The sequence below is a fragment of the Pseudonaja textilis genome, chromosome 5 (genome assembly GCF_049901715.1).
Source record: "Pseudonaja textilis isolate UNSWEBS1 chromosome 5, rPseTex1.2, whole genome shotgun sequence".
NCBI classification, from domain to species: Eukaryota; Metazoa; Chordata; class Lepidosauria; order Squamata; family Elapidae; genus Pseudonaja; species Pseudonaja textilis.
In genome coordinates this window covers 55,878,293-55,892,086 of record NC_141994.1, presented here as the reverse complement: position 1 = coordinate 55,892,086, position 13,794 = coordinate 55,878,293, and the positions used below count along the sequence as shown (strand labels likewise).

The following is a 13,794-nucleotide window of genomic DNA, read 5'->3' as shown; positions in this document are numbered from 1 at the left end:
GTTTGAGATTAGAAGCACCTAATGGACTAATTTCATCACCTGTCAAGACATAAGTCTAATGCCCATGCATGTGGAGATTACTCAAGCTGTTATTGGCAACAAAGCTTTATGCTGCCTCTTGAGTTGGAATTGTCTTCATTGTTACAGATCTTTAATAGTGTTCATCTTTTTCTCTATTTTCTACGCTAAAAGTAAAATCTTCTCTGTCACGGGAGAGCATGCCATACTTGTGAGCAGGATCACCAAGCACACAGAATTCTACACAAATAGGATTGACTGTGAGCAAAAAGACATAGCCCTATCCCTAATTCTATAGGCCAGTGTTTCTCAGTATTAGTAACTTTTACAGAATTCCCCAGCCAGCATAGAGAGCAATTTCCTAGCAATTAGGTGAAATTGTGCTGCTCTGGTTGTCAATTGTCTCTTCAGGGTAATACTGGTTTGGACTTATCAGTGGGTCCTTTGGGCCTTGGAGTAGTTTCCTGAAAGCCAAAATTTAGATTAAAGATTTCTAATGTGACATATATTATACTGGTGCCTTCCCTGGACTTTGACTGCACGTCCCTGAGTGGTTCATAAAATTTCATTAGACTGCTTTCATTGTTCACTTGTGTCCATTTTTGGGTTTGGGTTTTTAGGGGAGATGTAATAGCAAAAAAAGTTTAGGAATCTCTGTTCTAAGGCCTATACTAGACTGTGTATCCATGTTATAACTGTTTTCATTGCAGTTTACTATATTAATCTTATTTTTATGGGTGCGCATTTTTAGGTTTCTATTGTCTACCAGATATGCACATTTGGTTAGAAAGGTGGAATATTCATTTTAAATACATATATTTAAATGTATCAGACTAATTTCCTTAACTTCTTGCCATATCTGGAATGAGTTTATAATATCATGCTTTTGACCTGAAAAAGGAAAATTCAAAAGGAAAAATTTAGAAAGTGGTTTTTTTTCATTTACCCAAAACCAGAAGCACCATGAAAAATCATCTCTTGCCCAAAAATTTTTTATTAATTCATCCAACTTTCCCAACATCAGTAGATAGAGTTAGACATATTTCCTTCTAAAATATGTCTGTCTATTAGTAAAAACAAATTTAACGAATAATATTTTGGAACATAAATGACTGCATACTAATTCACTGGAAATTACAATAATCATTTAATCTTTGATGCTTTCCAGACCAGGTTCTCTACAGCTAAGAAAGCAGAATGCTGATAGGAATGAGGGAGAGAGGGAGGGAGAGAAGGAAGGAGAGAGAGATATGATCGATACATGCCATCTTGTTTTCCATTGTCTTGAAATGGGAGCTGGACAAGTATTGAAGCTGTAAATGGGTTTGATTTCCTTGACACTGGTGCAACGTAAGGGATTTTTCTGTGTACCAGGAGTCAGAACAAATCATCTGTTGACAGAAAAACTTGTAGAATGCACCTAGAGATGCATTTAATATCAGCATCCTGAATCAAACTCTTGCAGTTCTTTCTTACCAGATGACCAGAACAGTCCGATTCCTTCGAACTGAAGCAGATGACTATTCCTTAAAGGATTAGACCTTAATTTCCAAATTCAAAGGTCAAAAGTGCTTAGCATCTGAAGAGGTTCTCAGTTTTCAAATGTAAACACCGAAAGCAGCTTCTCCCTAAGGGGAGGAGTCTTCTTTCTAATTTGGTGGGTTGATGAGAAGGGGTTTAGCTGCCTTCAGAACATCCAGATCCGGGTCTAGGGAGCGACCAAGACCTTCCAAAACCATTATGGCAAAAACAACACAGGCAAAGTTGCTTTCCAGCTTGACCTAAAAGCACAAATAAAGATAATAAACAGGTGGGGGGGAATGGAACTCTTTGTTATAAATAAAAATTATATTCACACTGTTCAGACTGCTTTTTGTAAAAATGTTTACAATAGGAATCAAAACAAATACAGTACCTTGTAGATTACTTTCTGGGGAAACTAACGGGAGATTGCAAATAGCAATTATATAATCGTGGGGGTCTTAGCGACTTGTCCTAGACACAAACAGGTTCCCTGTTCAATCCCATGACTATGGGATGGAGGCTGTACAGTGACATTTTATGCCAGTCACAAGTGCTTTATGGCCTCTAAGGCATCCTTTTCCAGGCCATCATAACTGTGAATAGTCATTAAACGACCAGTCATGATTTGAAGGCTACCTGTATTGATTATTTTCAACAGTCAACATTTTCTGGTACTTTCAGATTTTGAATTACAGAATCCAGAAATGCTGGCTATGCAGTCTTTACGTTAGAGATACACATCCTGCTTGTTACATGACTTTAAGCCACTGTGAAAAAGTTCTTACATGTAAATGATCTCACCTGATGGGTCATAAGTAGCTTGAAAACACTGGACAATAAGCTTCCAACTTGAAACTAATAGAAAAAAATTAAAAATACAATTCAATTAATCAGGCACCATAACAAGGAATCACCAATTCAAATATAGCTTAGAATCATGCCATGGGTAGCAGATTTTCAGCATTATTGAAGTGTGTTTAGATTAAGTATGTGTAATTTTTATCAGGCGAAGAGCCAAAGAAGGCTTTCTGCATCATTCTGACCAACTGAACTCAACTCCCAGAGCAGGGCCCAAAATAGGCTTTATTTTCTTTGGGGAGGAGTGTGTTAAGCCCTTAAATCCCCCTCCTCAAATGCAAAAAAAAAAAATGGGCAATTGTCTGACTCTAAAGTGGCACCCCTGGTGTGTGCTTTTGTATTCCTGACTTAGATTATAGGAAGCTACCGTACACTCTTATCAGATTGTGCTCTGTGTGCTCCTGTATGACTGACACTGACTGGCAATGATCCTTTTTAAAATATTTTTATTGAAGTTTAAAATTATGAAGATAAAAAAAATTAATACAAACTAAGATTATAACCAAGAAAAAAATAGAAAGTGCCAAAAGGAGAAAAAGATGGGAGAGGGGAAAATATGAAAAAGTATGAAAAAAAAATAGGAAATCAAATTAACCAACCCTAGGCAAAATGAGGATAAGGATTGGCACCTAGCAATGGAGCCATCTGAGCTTATCTCTGTTTCCCTGAGAAGCCCAAGCCTAATTACGCAATCAGGTCTTCAGGGACTTTCAGGATATCCAAAGGAATGGAGCTAATTAATTGGGGGGGGCGGGGATGGGAAATGTTCAGTGGTGCAATTCAACTGTTGTAACAACTGGTTCGGTGATTGTATGCGCCATTTAAAAAAGCCCATTTTCAACTATAATACTTCCCTTCTACCGCAGCCCGGTTAGTAAAACATCTGAAGCATGGCAAAACCACTCTGCTATGCAAATCAGCTGTGCTCCAAACAAGGAAATAAAGTACAGGAAAGAGTAGGGGTGGGTTGGTGGGGCCAAATGTTCACTGGAACTACCAGTTCTCCCAAACTGGTCCGAACCTGTAGAATCCCACCCCTGGAAATGTTCCACAGCAGAAAAGGCATGTCTCCTGGGAATCACCAAATATACTCTAGGTTTCTGGCAGATTGTACCCAAAGCATGCCTTCTCTGCCATATGTAATGGTGCAGGCCACGCACTGTGCTCAGAGATACATTCAACAAAAGACCACACTGAAATAGACAGCTGACCTTCCCCAGTGCGACAGCATTGTTTCTGGCCCTTGTCACCAGCTCTGACATGTCAGCCTTGAATTTTTCCACATCTTTGCACTGGTTAGCTCGGGAGTGATGGAGAATCAACTCAGCCACTTTTTCCCCCTATGGAATAAATCAGATTTTATGGAGGTGGATTCAAGGCATGATGTTTGCTAAGCAAAGCTTGCCACTTTCAAGGAATTTCTCCCGCAGCCCCTGCTGCTCTCCAATATTTGTCTTTATTGGAGTTCTTATTCCAACATAGATCAAAATATAACAGGCCAAGTAGAGCCAAAGAAGCTTCTTGGATGAGAAGCAAAACGTCTTCAAAGAAAAACCAGAAAGTCCAGTTGCCTCTTGAAAAAGCACCTTTAGAACCTTAAGAGTTTTGGTACAAACATAGCTACCCCGGATTTTTTTTTTTTTTTAACTGTGGAGTAAATCCTGATCCAAAATTCATGATTTCTAACTCTACTTGAAGGGTTTTAGGTTAGTTTAACCATAATTAATACTCATTCAAATACTTGTTGGATCCTCATCTTTTAGTAAATTATAACATGCATTTATTTGCTTGCTTTTCATTAGACTGTTATGGAAATCCAACTAATAATTCTGGCACTCAGGATTTATCGTGTGCCAGCCCTGCAAAGTATAATATATTCAAAAACCTGTGTCTCAATACAATGTGTGAACCATGCTTCTAACATAATAAAAATTTTATGAGGTACAACAGTGGAGAGGTGAATCATGAAAAGCACGCTGTACTTTTCAAAGACTAGATATTTTCTTCTGAACTTTCCAAACTTTGTAAGTCACATTTAAACTCAGGACTCACCTGCCCTAATACAATGCCAGTGAACACTGCCCGGAAGTTCTCTAGATCTGTACTCTGCAACTCAGCCACAATTCCTGCATCCAGAAGCACTAATCGGAGTGGTGAGGGAGAAGGTTGAAATTCTACAATTAGTGTATCCAACAGATCCACTATGACTGTCCCCTCTTCAGGATAATCACCAAAGTGTTCTGCTCCCTGGACCAGGATATTTCCAGGATGCAGATCAGCATGGACAAAGTTATCAACAAACACCTGAACGATTGAAAAATACACCTTATTAAAAAAAAAAGGTATAACTTCTCATGGCAAGTAAATCATATTAAGAAGCCATTATCTAGCATAGAATCACTGTTTTCAACAACGTCCACTGCCATTGAATGCTGTTTTTTTTTTAGTTGATTTGATGAGTCCCCTCTTAAGGCTTTTTGCTAAATATTTAATGTATTTAAGCAAATTTCCTTTGGGAAATTAAGCAATTTCCTCCAGGTCTGTGATCTCTATCTTGTGAGTGTGGGTTTAAAAGTGGAGTTGTTTTAGCAACATAAGAACACACCTACTTAAGCACGAGTAGCAGAGGAAACAAATGGGAGCCATAAAAATGTCTATTTTCATTTTAGATTCCAAATGCTCTTTTAGTCCCTGCCCTTTCAGTGCTTATCCCCATCCAACAACATGTTTCATTGTCAATGGGCTGTTTCTTTAACATCCATTTAATGTTTTCCTCCCCAAATAGGGAATTACTGCTTTGTCATGCCAGCTCCCAGACAAGATATATCATGCCTGGTTTGTACTTGCCAGCAAATTTTAAGAGAAGAATTCATTATGCAATATAATTTATTCAGATTGCATCATTGAGGTGACTTGATTTTTTAAAAATACAACCTATGCTTTATTACAATACAAGCTAAACTGAAAACAACTGCCCAAGCTTAACTTAACAATGTTCTCTTACCATCTTTAGAAGCATATCCATTCCCATCTTGGCTATTTTTTGCCTTACTTCCCTTTTGGTTTCTATGTGCAGATAGTGGGATATGGGTTTGCTCTCCTTAAACAAAGATCAGGAAAATAAGGAAAAACTGTACACGCTTGCCAACAAATATTTCAAGAATATTCTCTATGATGCAACATAAGCTCGAAAACTCTCATCTAGTATAAACATCATTGACTATGGGCTGCTGGCTTCTTCATCAAAATATAAGTCATTAATTGTCAGCACTGCAAGGATGCTGCCTTTCAACACTAAACATATGCAGTTATAATGGCACTCATTTTCACTGTGGAAACACACTGTGGTTTTGTAGCCTTTAAAAGCTTAAGAACCTTTAGGGAATGCAGTTGTTTATAGATCTACTTCTGCAGAAGTGTTTTTCTTTCATGTATCCCTAATCTTGCGATCCTCTTTCAAGGAGCTAAACAATTATTTCATCCTGAAGACACCCAATCCCCAATCACACATAATGAAGTCTATGTAAGCCAAGGGTGCACCAATATCTGTGGAGATTCTCAATCATTCAGGTCAGTGGTCACCAACTGGTGGTCTGCAAGAAAATTGTGGTGGTTCACAGAGAAATGTACTCCCCAAAGCACTCCCCCCCAAAGCAATTAATCCAGACTGCACGGGAACACAAGGCTGCACCGCCCACATCGCCCACCCACCTGCTGGCCCCCACCCTTCAGCCAAGCACAAACCTTGAGTAGAGCCACTCAAGCTAGAACTGGAAGGTAAGACCAATGGGAAGGGAAATCCACCCCGTGGTGGCTTGCTGACATTGGTGGGAAAGTCGGTCCCATATTCCAGAGCTGCAGTAGTCACAGGACTGGTCCTTGTCATCCCGGAGCAGCTACTCCAGTCCATGGCAGGCTGGTGCACCCGGGTAGAGGAGCAACTGCTCCGGGATGACCAAAGGGTCAGCCCTGTGATGACTGCAGCTCTGGAATATAGGACCGACTTTCCCATCAACATCAGCAAGCCACTGTCAGTCAAAATTCAAATTAGTGGTCCGCGGGATTTAAAATTATGAGTTTGGTGGTCCCTGAGGTCCAAAAGGTTGGCGACCTTTGATCCAGGTCATGGTTGTCCCAAACCTGTTTTGTTCCCAAAAAATGAAATTGGACTTTCCTGGTGTTTTCTTTGAAAACGTTTCACTTCTCTTCCAATAAGCTGCTTCAATTCTTCAGAAGCAGCTTCTGGAGTGAGAAGCTAAACATTTTCAGAGAAAATGCCAAGAAAGTCCAGTTGCCTTTGGGGGCGGAGATCTTTGGGCCAAGGTTATAACCTTTGAGGCCAAGGATACCTTGTTTCGTTCAAAAGCTTAATTACAACACTGGTTTATCTTTGAAAATGTTGCCACTGAGTAGCCATCAAAGTGACAGAAGAAGAAAAAGTATTAAATAATGGGAGACACTATTCACATTTAATTAAACTTAATTTAAATTAAACATTTTCTCTGTCCTTTTTTATTATTTTGCTGTTATTTTTCAGGCTGTCTCTTTTTTTGTAACCGTCTCCAGCTTAGAGAGATCTTCCATCAAAGTTGGATGCAGAAACAGTTAAAGCATTTAATCAACACTCTTGTATTTAAACAGAGGAAAGTTTGTTAAGTTTCTCAACTTTCTGCAATCCTGCCAAACTTTCCTACCTCAGGCAGGTAACAAAATTTGGGGGGAAGGGAAGTGAGAATCCACTGATACCAATGCAATAATGAGCTTTCCTGACTCATGAGATTAACAGTTTCTAACTATTCATAAAATCGGTTAACATATATTTTTGTTAACTGACAGAGATGGAACAGTTGATCACCCAAAGTCTCAGTCGAAATTACAGATGTTGCTGAACCACAACTCCCGGCGTCTTTATTAGGCTGGGTAGAGGCCTTTCCCTGCTTCATCTAACCAGTATTCTTACCTCAAAAGTTTCCACTAGGACATTTTTTGTCACAAATGGATGAAGAGGAACGGGAAACCTCACATAATCTGTACCCTTGAAATTCAGATGGAAGTGTTCTAGGTTTTTTGCTTCATAGCGCAAGTCAATCTAAAAGAAGTGAAGAAAAAAGGATAAGTACAAAGATTACACGTTCTTATTATATATTATATTATATTATATTATATTATATTATATTATATTAATATCTAAGATAACCATATGCAAATCCTCATTTAGTCTTAAAATTATGCAGGAGCTGTGGGCCAATGTTACTTAATAGTCTAACCTTCTTTAGAACATTGTTGGCTTTCATACTTAATAAAAATAACAAAATAAATAAAACAATCTTATGATCAAATACTGGTATTCTCTTGTGCTACCATCAGTAATAATATGGATGACAAAGCTGAATTATCTTACAGATTGCTGAACAGAATGCATCTTGATAAAAGGTTAAATAGGTGGAATACATTAGCTGGATTCATAGGCTTCTGTTTCCATCTACAGCAGGACAAAAATGATTCAATATGCAGCACGACAAAAAATCTGCCTTGTGAGACATCAGGATTACAAGTGTAAAATTGTCCAAATGTCTTCCCTTCTCTTTTCTAGAGACATTTATATTGGTTTTGGTCTCACAAAACACAAAAAAACATTTGATCGTATTTTCTCACTGAAATCTGAAAGGTTTTTTAAAAATATGGAAAGTTCAAAACACAATTACATGAAATAAAATATGCAGTTTTAAAACCAGTCTGGGGGAAGTTACAGGTTTTCAGCAGGCCAAATTTGTAATTATTTACTAATAAAACCCCAATAAATAGGGATGGAAAGAACAGCCAAAAAGTTGATACTATGCAAGGTACTGATTGATGGGGAAGATGAAGAAAACCAAAATTAAGGAGTACAGAGACTGGAATACCAAACATAAAATTCTTCTAAAACTTTATAGGCACTACTTATTACAAATATTAATCCTGTCAGTTGCAATAATGTAAAATTAAACTCCACAAATTGAAGGTTGTGAAGCATAATTCTTCATTTAGTGTTTCTCAACCTCAGCAACTTTAACCCAATTTGAAATCCACGTACCTTAAAGTTCCTGAAAATGAGAAACATTTTAGAGAGATGTTGGATTAGAGAGGCACATAAATGCAGAAAATAAAATAATAAAACAAAACTATAAGCTCAAGTTCAAGGCAAACTATTTCTACCTGCTGAATCATGAGTTTCTCAAACTCTTCCACAATCTCAGTCACACTGAGCCACCTAATTCCAGGGAAAAGCTCAAGAAGTCGACTGCCAATTTTCATGAGAAATAAATCCATCTGGACCTGCTGAACTAATCCAGGATGCAGCACCTAAGTAAGACACAAGGCAGACAATCTCTTATGAACAAACATCTACTCATTGCAACAATTCAGGTATTGTGATGATATAGTCGATACTTCCAGATTTTATTATTTATTGTATGGGAATATAATTGTAAAGCCGTCAGGAAGTTTCTCTGTTCTTGTGAATTCTAGTCTTTATTATCTGTGGGACAAAGTCTCTCATCCTTGGCAATTTGAAGATGTGTGGACTTCCAAAATTGTCCCAGAATTGTCCAGCCAATGGAAGGCTGAAAAACAGTGGTCTGAATTATTGGAATAGATTTATAAGTTTAAAACGAGCTAAAAAGATCCCTCTGAATAAGCCGAGAAGATTTCAAGAATATCTTATTTAAAATCAACAAATGCTCACAAAATTTTTAGAATAAACAACCTGCACAAATACTGTTGCTTTGATGGCTGGGCATTCAGAAAACAGTGCAAAAGATATTGCTGGAATGATAACGTTTGGAGGAAACAATGAAACATACCAGAGGAACAAATATATTCTCTCTGTTCCTCAGCCATCTTGTCCTTTCACTCATATGCATATTTAATTGATCCATAAGGGATAATGAACTAAGGCTTTATTCATATTACAATTGATTTGGGCATATAAACTCCTGAATTCAACAGAACATAGTTCTGAGTACAGACACAGAGTATTAAATCATAACTTATTTTGAAATAGGTATTTGAAATCACATCATTCACTAAATACATTATTACATACTAAAACTGTAACATTTATTTTAGTTGCAGATGTATTACATTATTCAGGAAAGGTCAAAAGTATCTGTGATTCATAATGGAGAAAAGAAATGATAGTCAAGGGGCAAGTTACAACAGTTCTATACAAGTTTATGTTAACATTAGTCCACTTATATTCAATGAAACTTACTCCTTGGTTCTTGCTATATGTACTCGGTGGACATTTTATTGCATTTTAATGTTTGCTTTAAATGAGGGGTATCAAACTCGTATTGTCGAGATGGCATCACGTGACATATCGGGACTTTTTCCCCCTTCGCTAAACCGGGTGGGGGCGTGGCCAGTACATGATGCATTCGGCTCGCAGGCTGCGAGTTTGACAGCCCTGCTTTAAATGCTTACAATTTATTTTAAAAGTAGTAGATCCAGTGACTACATAAACACATCCATGTAGTTTTCTTGGGAACAAAAATTGTTGCCAATTGCCATTTCTGGAATTTCCCAATCCAATATCACTCTGGGATTATGTGATAGCCCCTCCAATAACTAAGCTCCACCAGGCACCAAACAGGGCCTAGCCTGTTTAGCTCTCCAAGTTCTTCTAAACTTGTTACTACAATTTGCATTTGGGGGTGGGGTGGGGAATTAGCAAATTGTTTTTATGTTTTAAACCTTCACCAAATCCATCTATCCATTTTGTTATGCGCTGCTAAGTAGAAATGAATAGTTCTGTAGCCATATTACCTTAATGGCTACTGGGAAAATATGGTTCCCCTTGGAAAAAAAGGGTTGGCTTTGACTTCCAGAGCTGGAATTCTGTACGATGCTTTCAGAGAAATCATATTTGTGAAGTGGTTGACCATCACTTCCCAAAACATCTTTGTGCTTCCTCCACCAGAACCATCTGAAAACTCCTTTAAGACCTGAGATCTTCCAGACTTCCAGAGCAGAATCCAACACAGAAATCTTTGTGCGTTCACTCAGCACTGGGTCTCTTAAAGTGGAATTATCTACATACGCTTTGTATACTTGAGCCACACACCCAGATCCAATAGGTTCTCTGCTTTCAAACATGAATATCTTCTCCCAGACTTCTCCAAAGGCTTTATCTAAGGAGCGTTTGGTGTAATCCCATGGATGAGGAATCACTTTAATGTGAAGCTTGGAGAACTTGACACAAAACTCTTCAGAAAAGAGGTCCCGCCTGGTGCTTGCCCACTGCCCCAGTTTGATGAACGTGGGACCAGAGGACTCTGTAAACTTAAGAAGTAGGTGGAGCCAGAGTGTAGCAAAGCTTGGGGAAAAATAGATAAAAGGATAAAACCAAATCAAAGGGCTAAACTTCAACAACAAGATGAAACCTCGAATAATTACAGAGAAGGCAAATCCAAGATCCCGAAGGAAAGCCACTGAAGAAAGTCTTGCTTGACTAACGTTGGTGTTGGTAATTTGACCAGCGACACCTTCGCACTTTGTCTTCCGAGACAATCCTTCAATCCCCCAGCATACAAATAAGATCTTTGCCACCGCCTGGCATTCAGACCAGTTTTGAATATGAACACGAGTGAACCGAGTCGCCCGTGTTTTCCTCCATTTTCTTACAAAACACAGAGTTTTCTTCACAGTGAGGATTCTGACACTGGGAAAGAAGTTCCGGGCAGTCCAGTAACAAAATATACTCATCCTTCCCGAAATGGAGATATTAAGGATCTGGGAAAGAAGGCGGATTCATCTCCTGGACTTGAGGAAACCATCTGAGAAGGTAAAGGTGGAGCACTCAGCTTTCCAAGAGGCAGGCCGGCCGGCCGTCTAACGCGGGAGGATTAGAAGACTGGCTTTTCCCGTCGGAGAGCCTACGACTTTTGCTGGAAGGAGCATCAGCCCTCGACTCTCCTGCATCCTTGTATCACACCCCAAGCAGAACAAGGCGGCGTATATGCAATCTCCTCCGCGGGTTTGGTAATCACAGGGCGCGCAGCGGAAATCCTTTCAAGCTGTGAATACACGTGTCTCCGATTGCTCACCTAAGGTGGGTTTTTCTTTTTCCCCGATCGTTGTTTTCTTTTCTCTTTACGCTAATTTGCAAAGCGCTCCTGTTTTCATCTCTGGCTTCTTTCGAGGGGAAAAAAAAGAAGATTCATAGGCTCGGTGAATTTTTCCCTACAGTTGCTGGCCGGATGGGTTGGGGACGCCGCCTGTAGAAGCTCAGGTAGCCTTCAATGGAGCGGCCGTTCCATCGGATCTGGCGGGAGGGCAGCAGGTTGGAAGGAAAACAAGCGACAACGTTCCGATTCCAAAGGCTTCCGGGATTCCCCCCCCCGTCCCGCCCCGCGCGCTTCGGGCGGGTGAGGTTCCCGCCTCTTAAAGAGACAGGCCGCGAACGATAAGCTTGCAGAGGAACATCCTTCTTCGGAAGTGCGTACGTTTGGTCGTCACCGCGCGCGGAAAAGAGGGGGAAATTGGGGAAAGTGTAGAAAAGGTAGAAATCTTGAGCTTGGCCCTGGGTTTTGGTTTTTTAAAAAATCGAATGTGTATCAGGCCATCTTATGTGCGCAGGCGATAAATCCTCCTAGAAGCTAGAGGATGAAAACCGAGGTGGAAATAGGTCATTTAAGGATCTCATAAAATGCAAGTCAAGTATAGTTCCGGTCAGTGGCGGGATTCAAATTTTTTTGCTACCAGTTCTGTGGGCGTGGTTTGGTGGACATGGCAGGGGAAGGATACTGTAAAATCTCCAGCCAGAGGTGGTATATGTCGGTTCTCTGAACTACTCAACATTTCTGCTACTGGTTACTGGTTCTCCAGAACTGGTCAGAACCTGCTGCACCTGTGGTTCCGGTATTGCAACAATGCTGAGATTGGTTTTCTTTTTTCACATAGCACATGGAACGAGTTAACCGTAGTTTTGGCCTTATGTTTTCTTGATAAACCCCATGGTCCCCTATGCTTAGGGTTCGAGGTGTCCCAATAACTCAGAAAATGGGCTGAAGGAACCACAGTCCATGATTGCAGATAAGCTTATCAGAGGAGATCAGGCTAAGAAAGTTTAGGCCACCATAATAAGAGGATTATTACTTGGAATCAAGGCAGCTCATTGGAATTTGTGTTTAGTTGTTTTTGTTAAAAAAGTAGATTTCTCAGTGGAAATTCTACAGGTAGTCCTCGTTTATTTAGTGTCGATTTTGAAGTTACAGCAGCATTGAAAAAAGTGACATGACCACTTCACACTTATGACTGTTGCAGCATCCCCATTGTGATCAAAATTTAGACACTTGGCAACTGACTCTTATTTATGATGGTTGTGGTCATGTCATCACCAGTGGTGGGATTCAAATTTTTTTACTACTGGTTTGGTGGGCGTTGTTTGGTGGGCATGGCAGGGGAAGTATACTGTAAAATCTTCAGTCAGAGGTGGTATTTGCCGGTTGTCCAAACTACTCAAAATTTCCACTACCTGTTCTCCAGAACTGGTCAGAACCTGCTGAACACCACCTCTGGTCATCACCTTTTGCAGTCTTCTGGTCAAGCAAAGTCAATAGGGATGCCACTTAACAACCATGTTAGTAAGTGAATCAGCTGCAGCGATTCATTTAATGGTGAAAGGCACTTTCACCTTAACAACAGCAAGAAAGGTCACAAAACGGGAAAATTCACTTAACAACTGTCTCAGCAACAGAAATTTGGGGCTCAATTGTGGCCACAAGCTGAGGACTTCATGGGTTGACTTCACTGGGAGTTTTGTGCAAAACCCACCCTTGGCCTCTGAATGTCATCCAGAAACAATCGCTTTTAATTTCAGTAATTGTAGTAATTTTTAATTACCATTTGAGGAAATTCAGAGGAACTGCAATTGGTACACAAGATGGACCTGTGCAAAGGCTTTTCCTGGTCAAAGCTGCCATTCTTCTTTGAGCAGTAGCTGCATGTCCAGGAGAATATCCAGATTGTACACTAAGCTAAAATGGGGAAATGGGACATCCTCCCTTTAAGCCAACTCAGATTTAGCTTACACATGCCAGATCAGCACTCTCGTCCATAATACAATCAAGGGCAAGGGCAGACATATTTCAAACCAACCTGGCATTCATACTCGGGCCCTCACAGGATCCAGTCACTTGGAACCAAGGCTGAATACTGAGGACTAGATCTCCAGATCAATACTTTGCAAGACAAGCTCCCTAATATTAGACTACGTCCTGCTAAACTCAAAGTAATTTACTTCTGAATAAGCCCATGTAGAATTATAGTCCTATTCCCATGTACTTAACTGCAGATAAAGTGTAATTATCTGGATTAACCTGCTCTGCTTCTTAAAGTCGAATTGCAATGATT

At 39.7% G+C, this 13,794-nt stretch overlaps 1 protein-coding gene across 2 annotated transcripts; it reads right to left on the bottom strand.

Annotated features, from left to right (window-relative positions):
- Positions 1-1,425: 1,425 nt before the first annotated feature.
- On the bottom strand, positions 1,426-12,045 carry ADCK2 (aarF domain containing kinase 2). 2 transcript variants are annotated; one of them, XM_026723487.2, is made up of 8 exons: positions 10,207-12,045; positions 8,596-8,742; positions 7,361-7,489; positions 5,405-5,500; positions 4,453-4,704; positions 3,612-3,740; positions 2,344-2,397; positions 1,426-1,799 (listed from the first exon to the last, which is right to left on the bottom strand). In XM_026723487.2, the coding sequence occupies exons 1-8, from the start codon at positions 11,143-11,145 to the stop codon at positions 1,668-1,670; spliced, it is 1,878 nt and encodes a 625-aa protein (XP_026579272.2). In that variant the 5' UTR covers positions 11,146-12,045; the 3' UTR covers positions 1,426-1,667. The 2 variants fall into 2 exon arrangements, with proteins under 2 accessions (XP_026579272.2, XP_087791098.1); XM_087934972.1 differs by lacking the exon at positions 5,405-5,500 and having other exon boundaries at positions 10,207-11,843.
- Between the last annotated feature and the right edge of the window lie 1,749 nt (positions 12,046-13,794).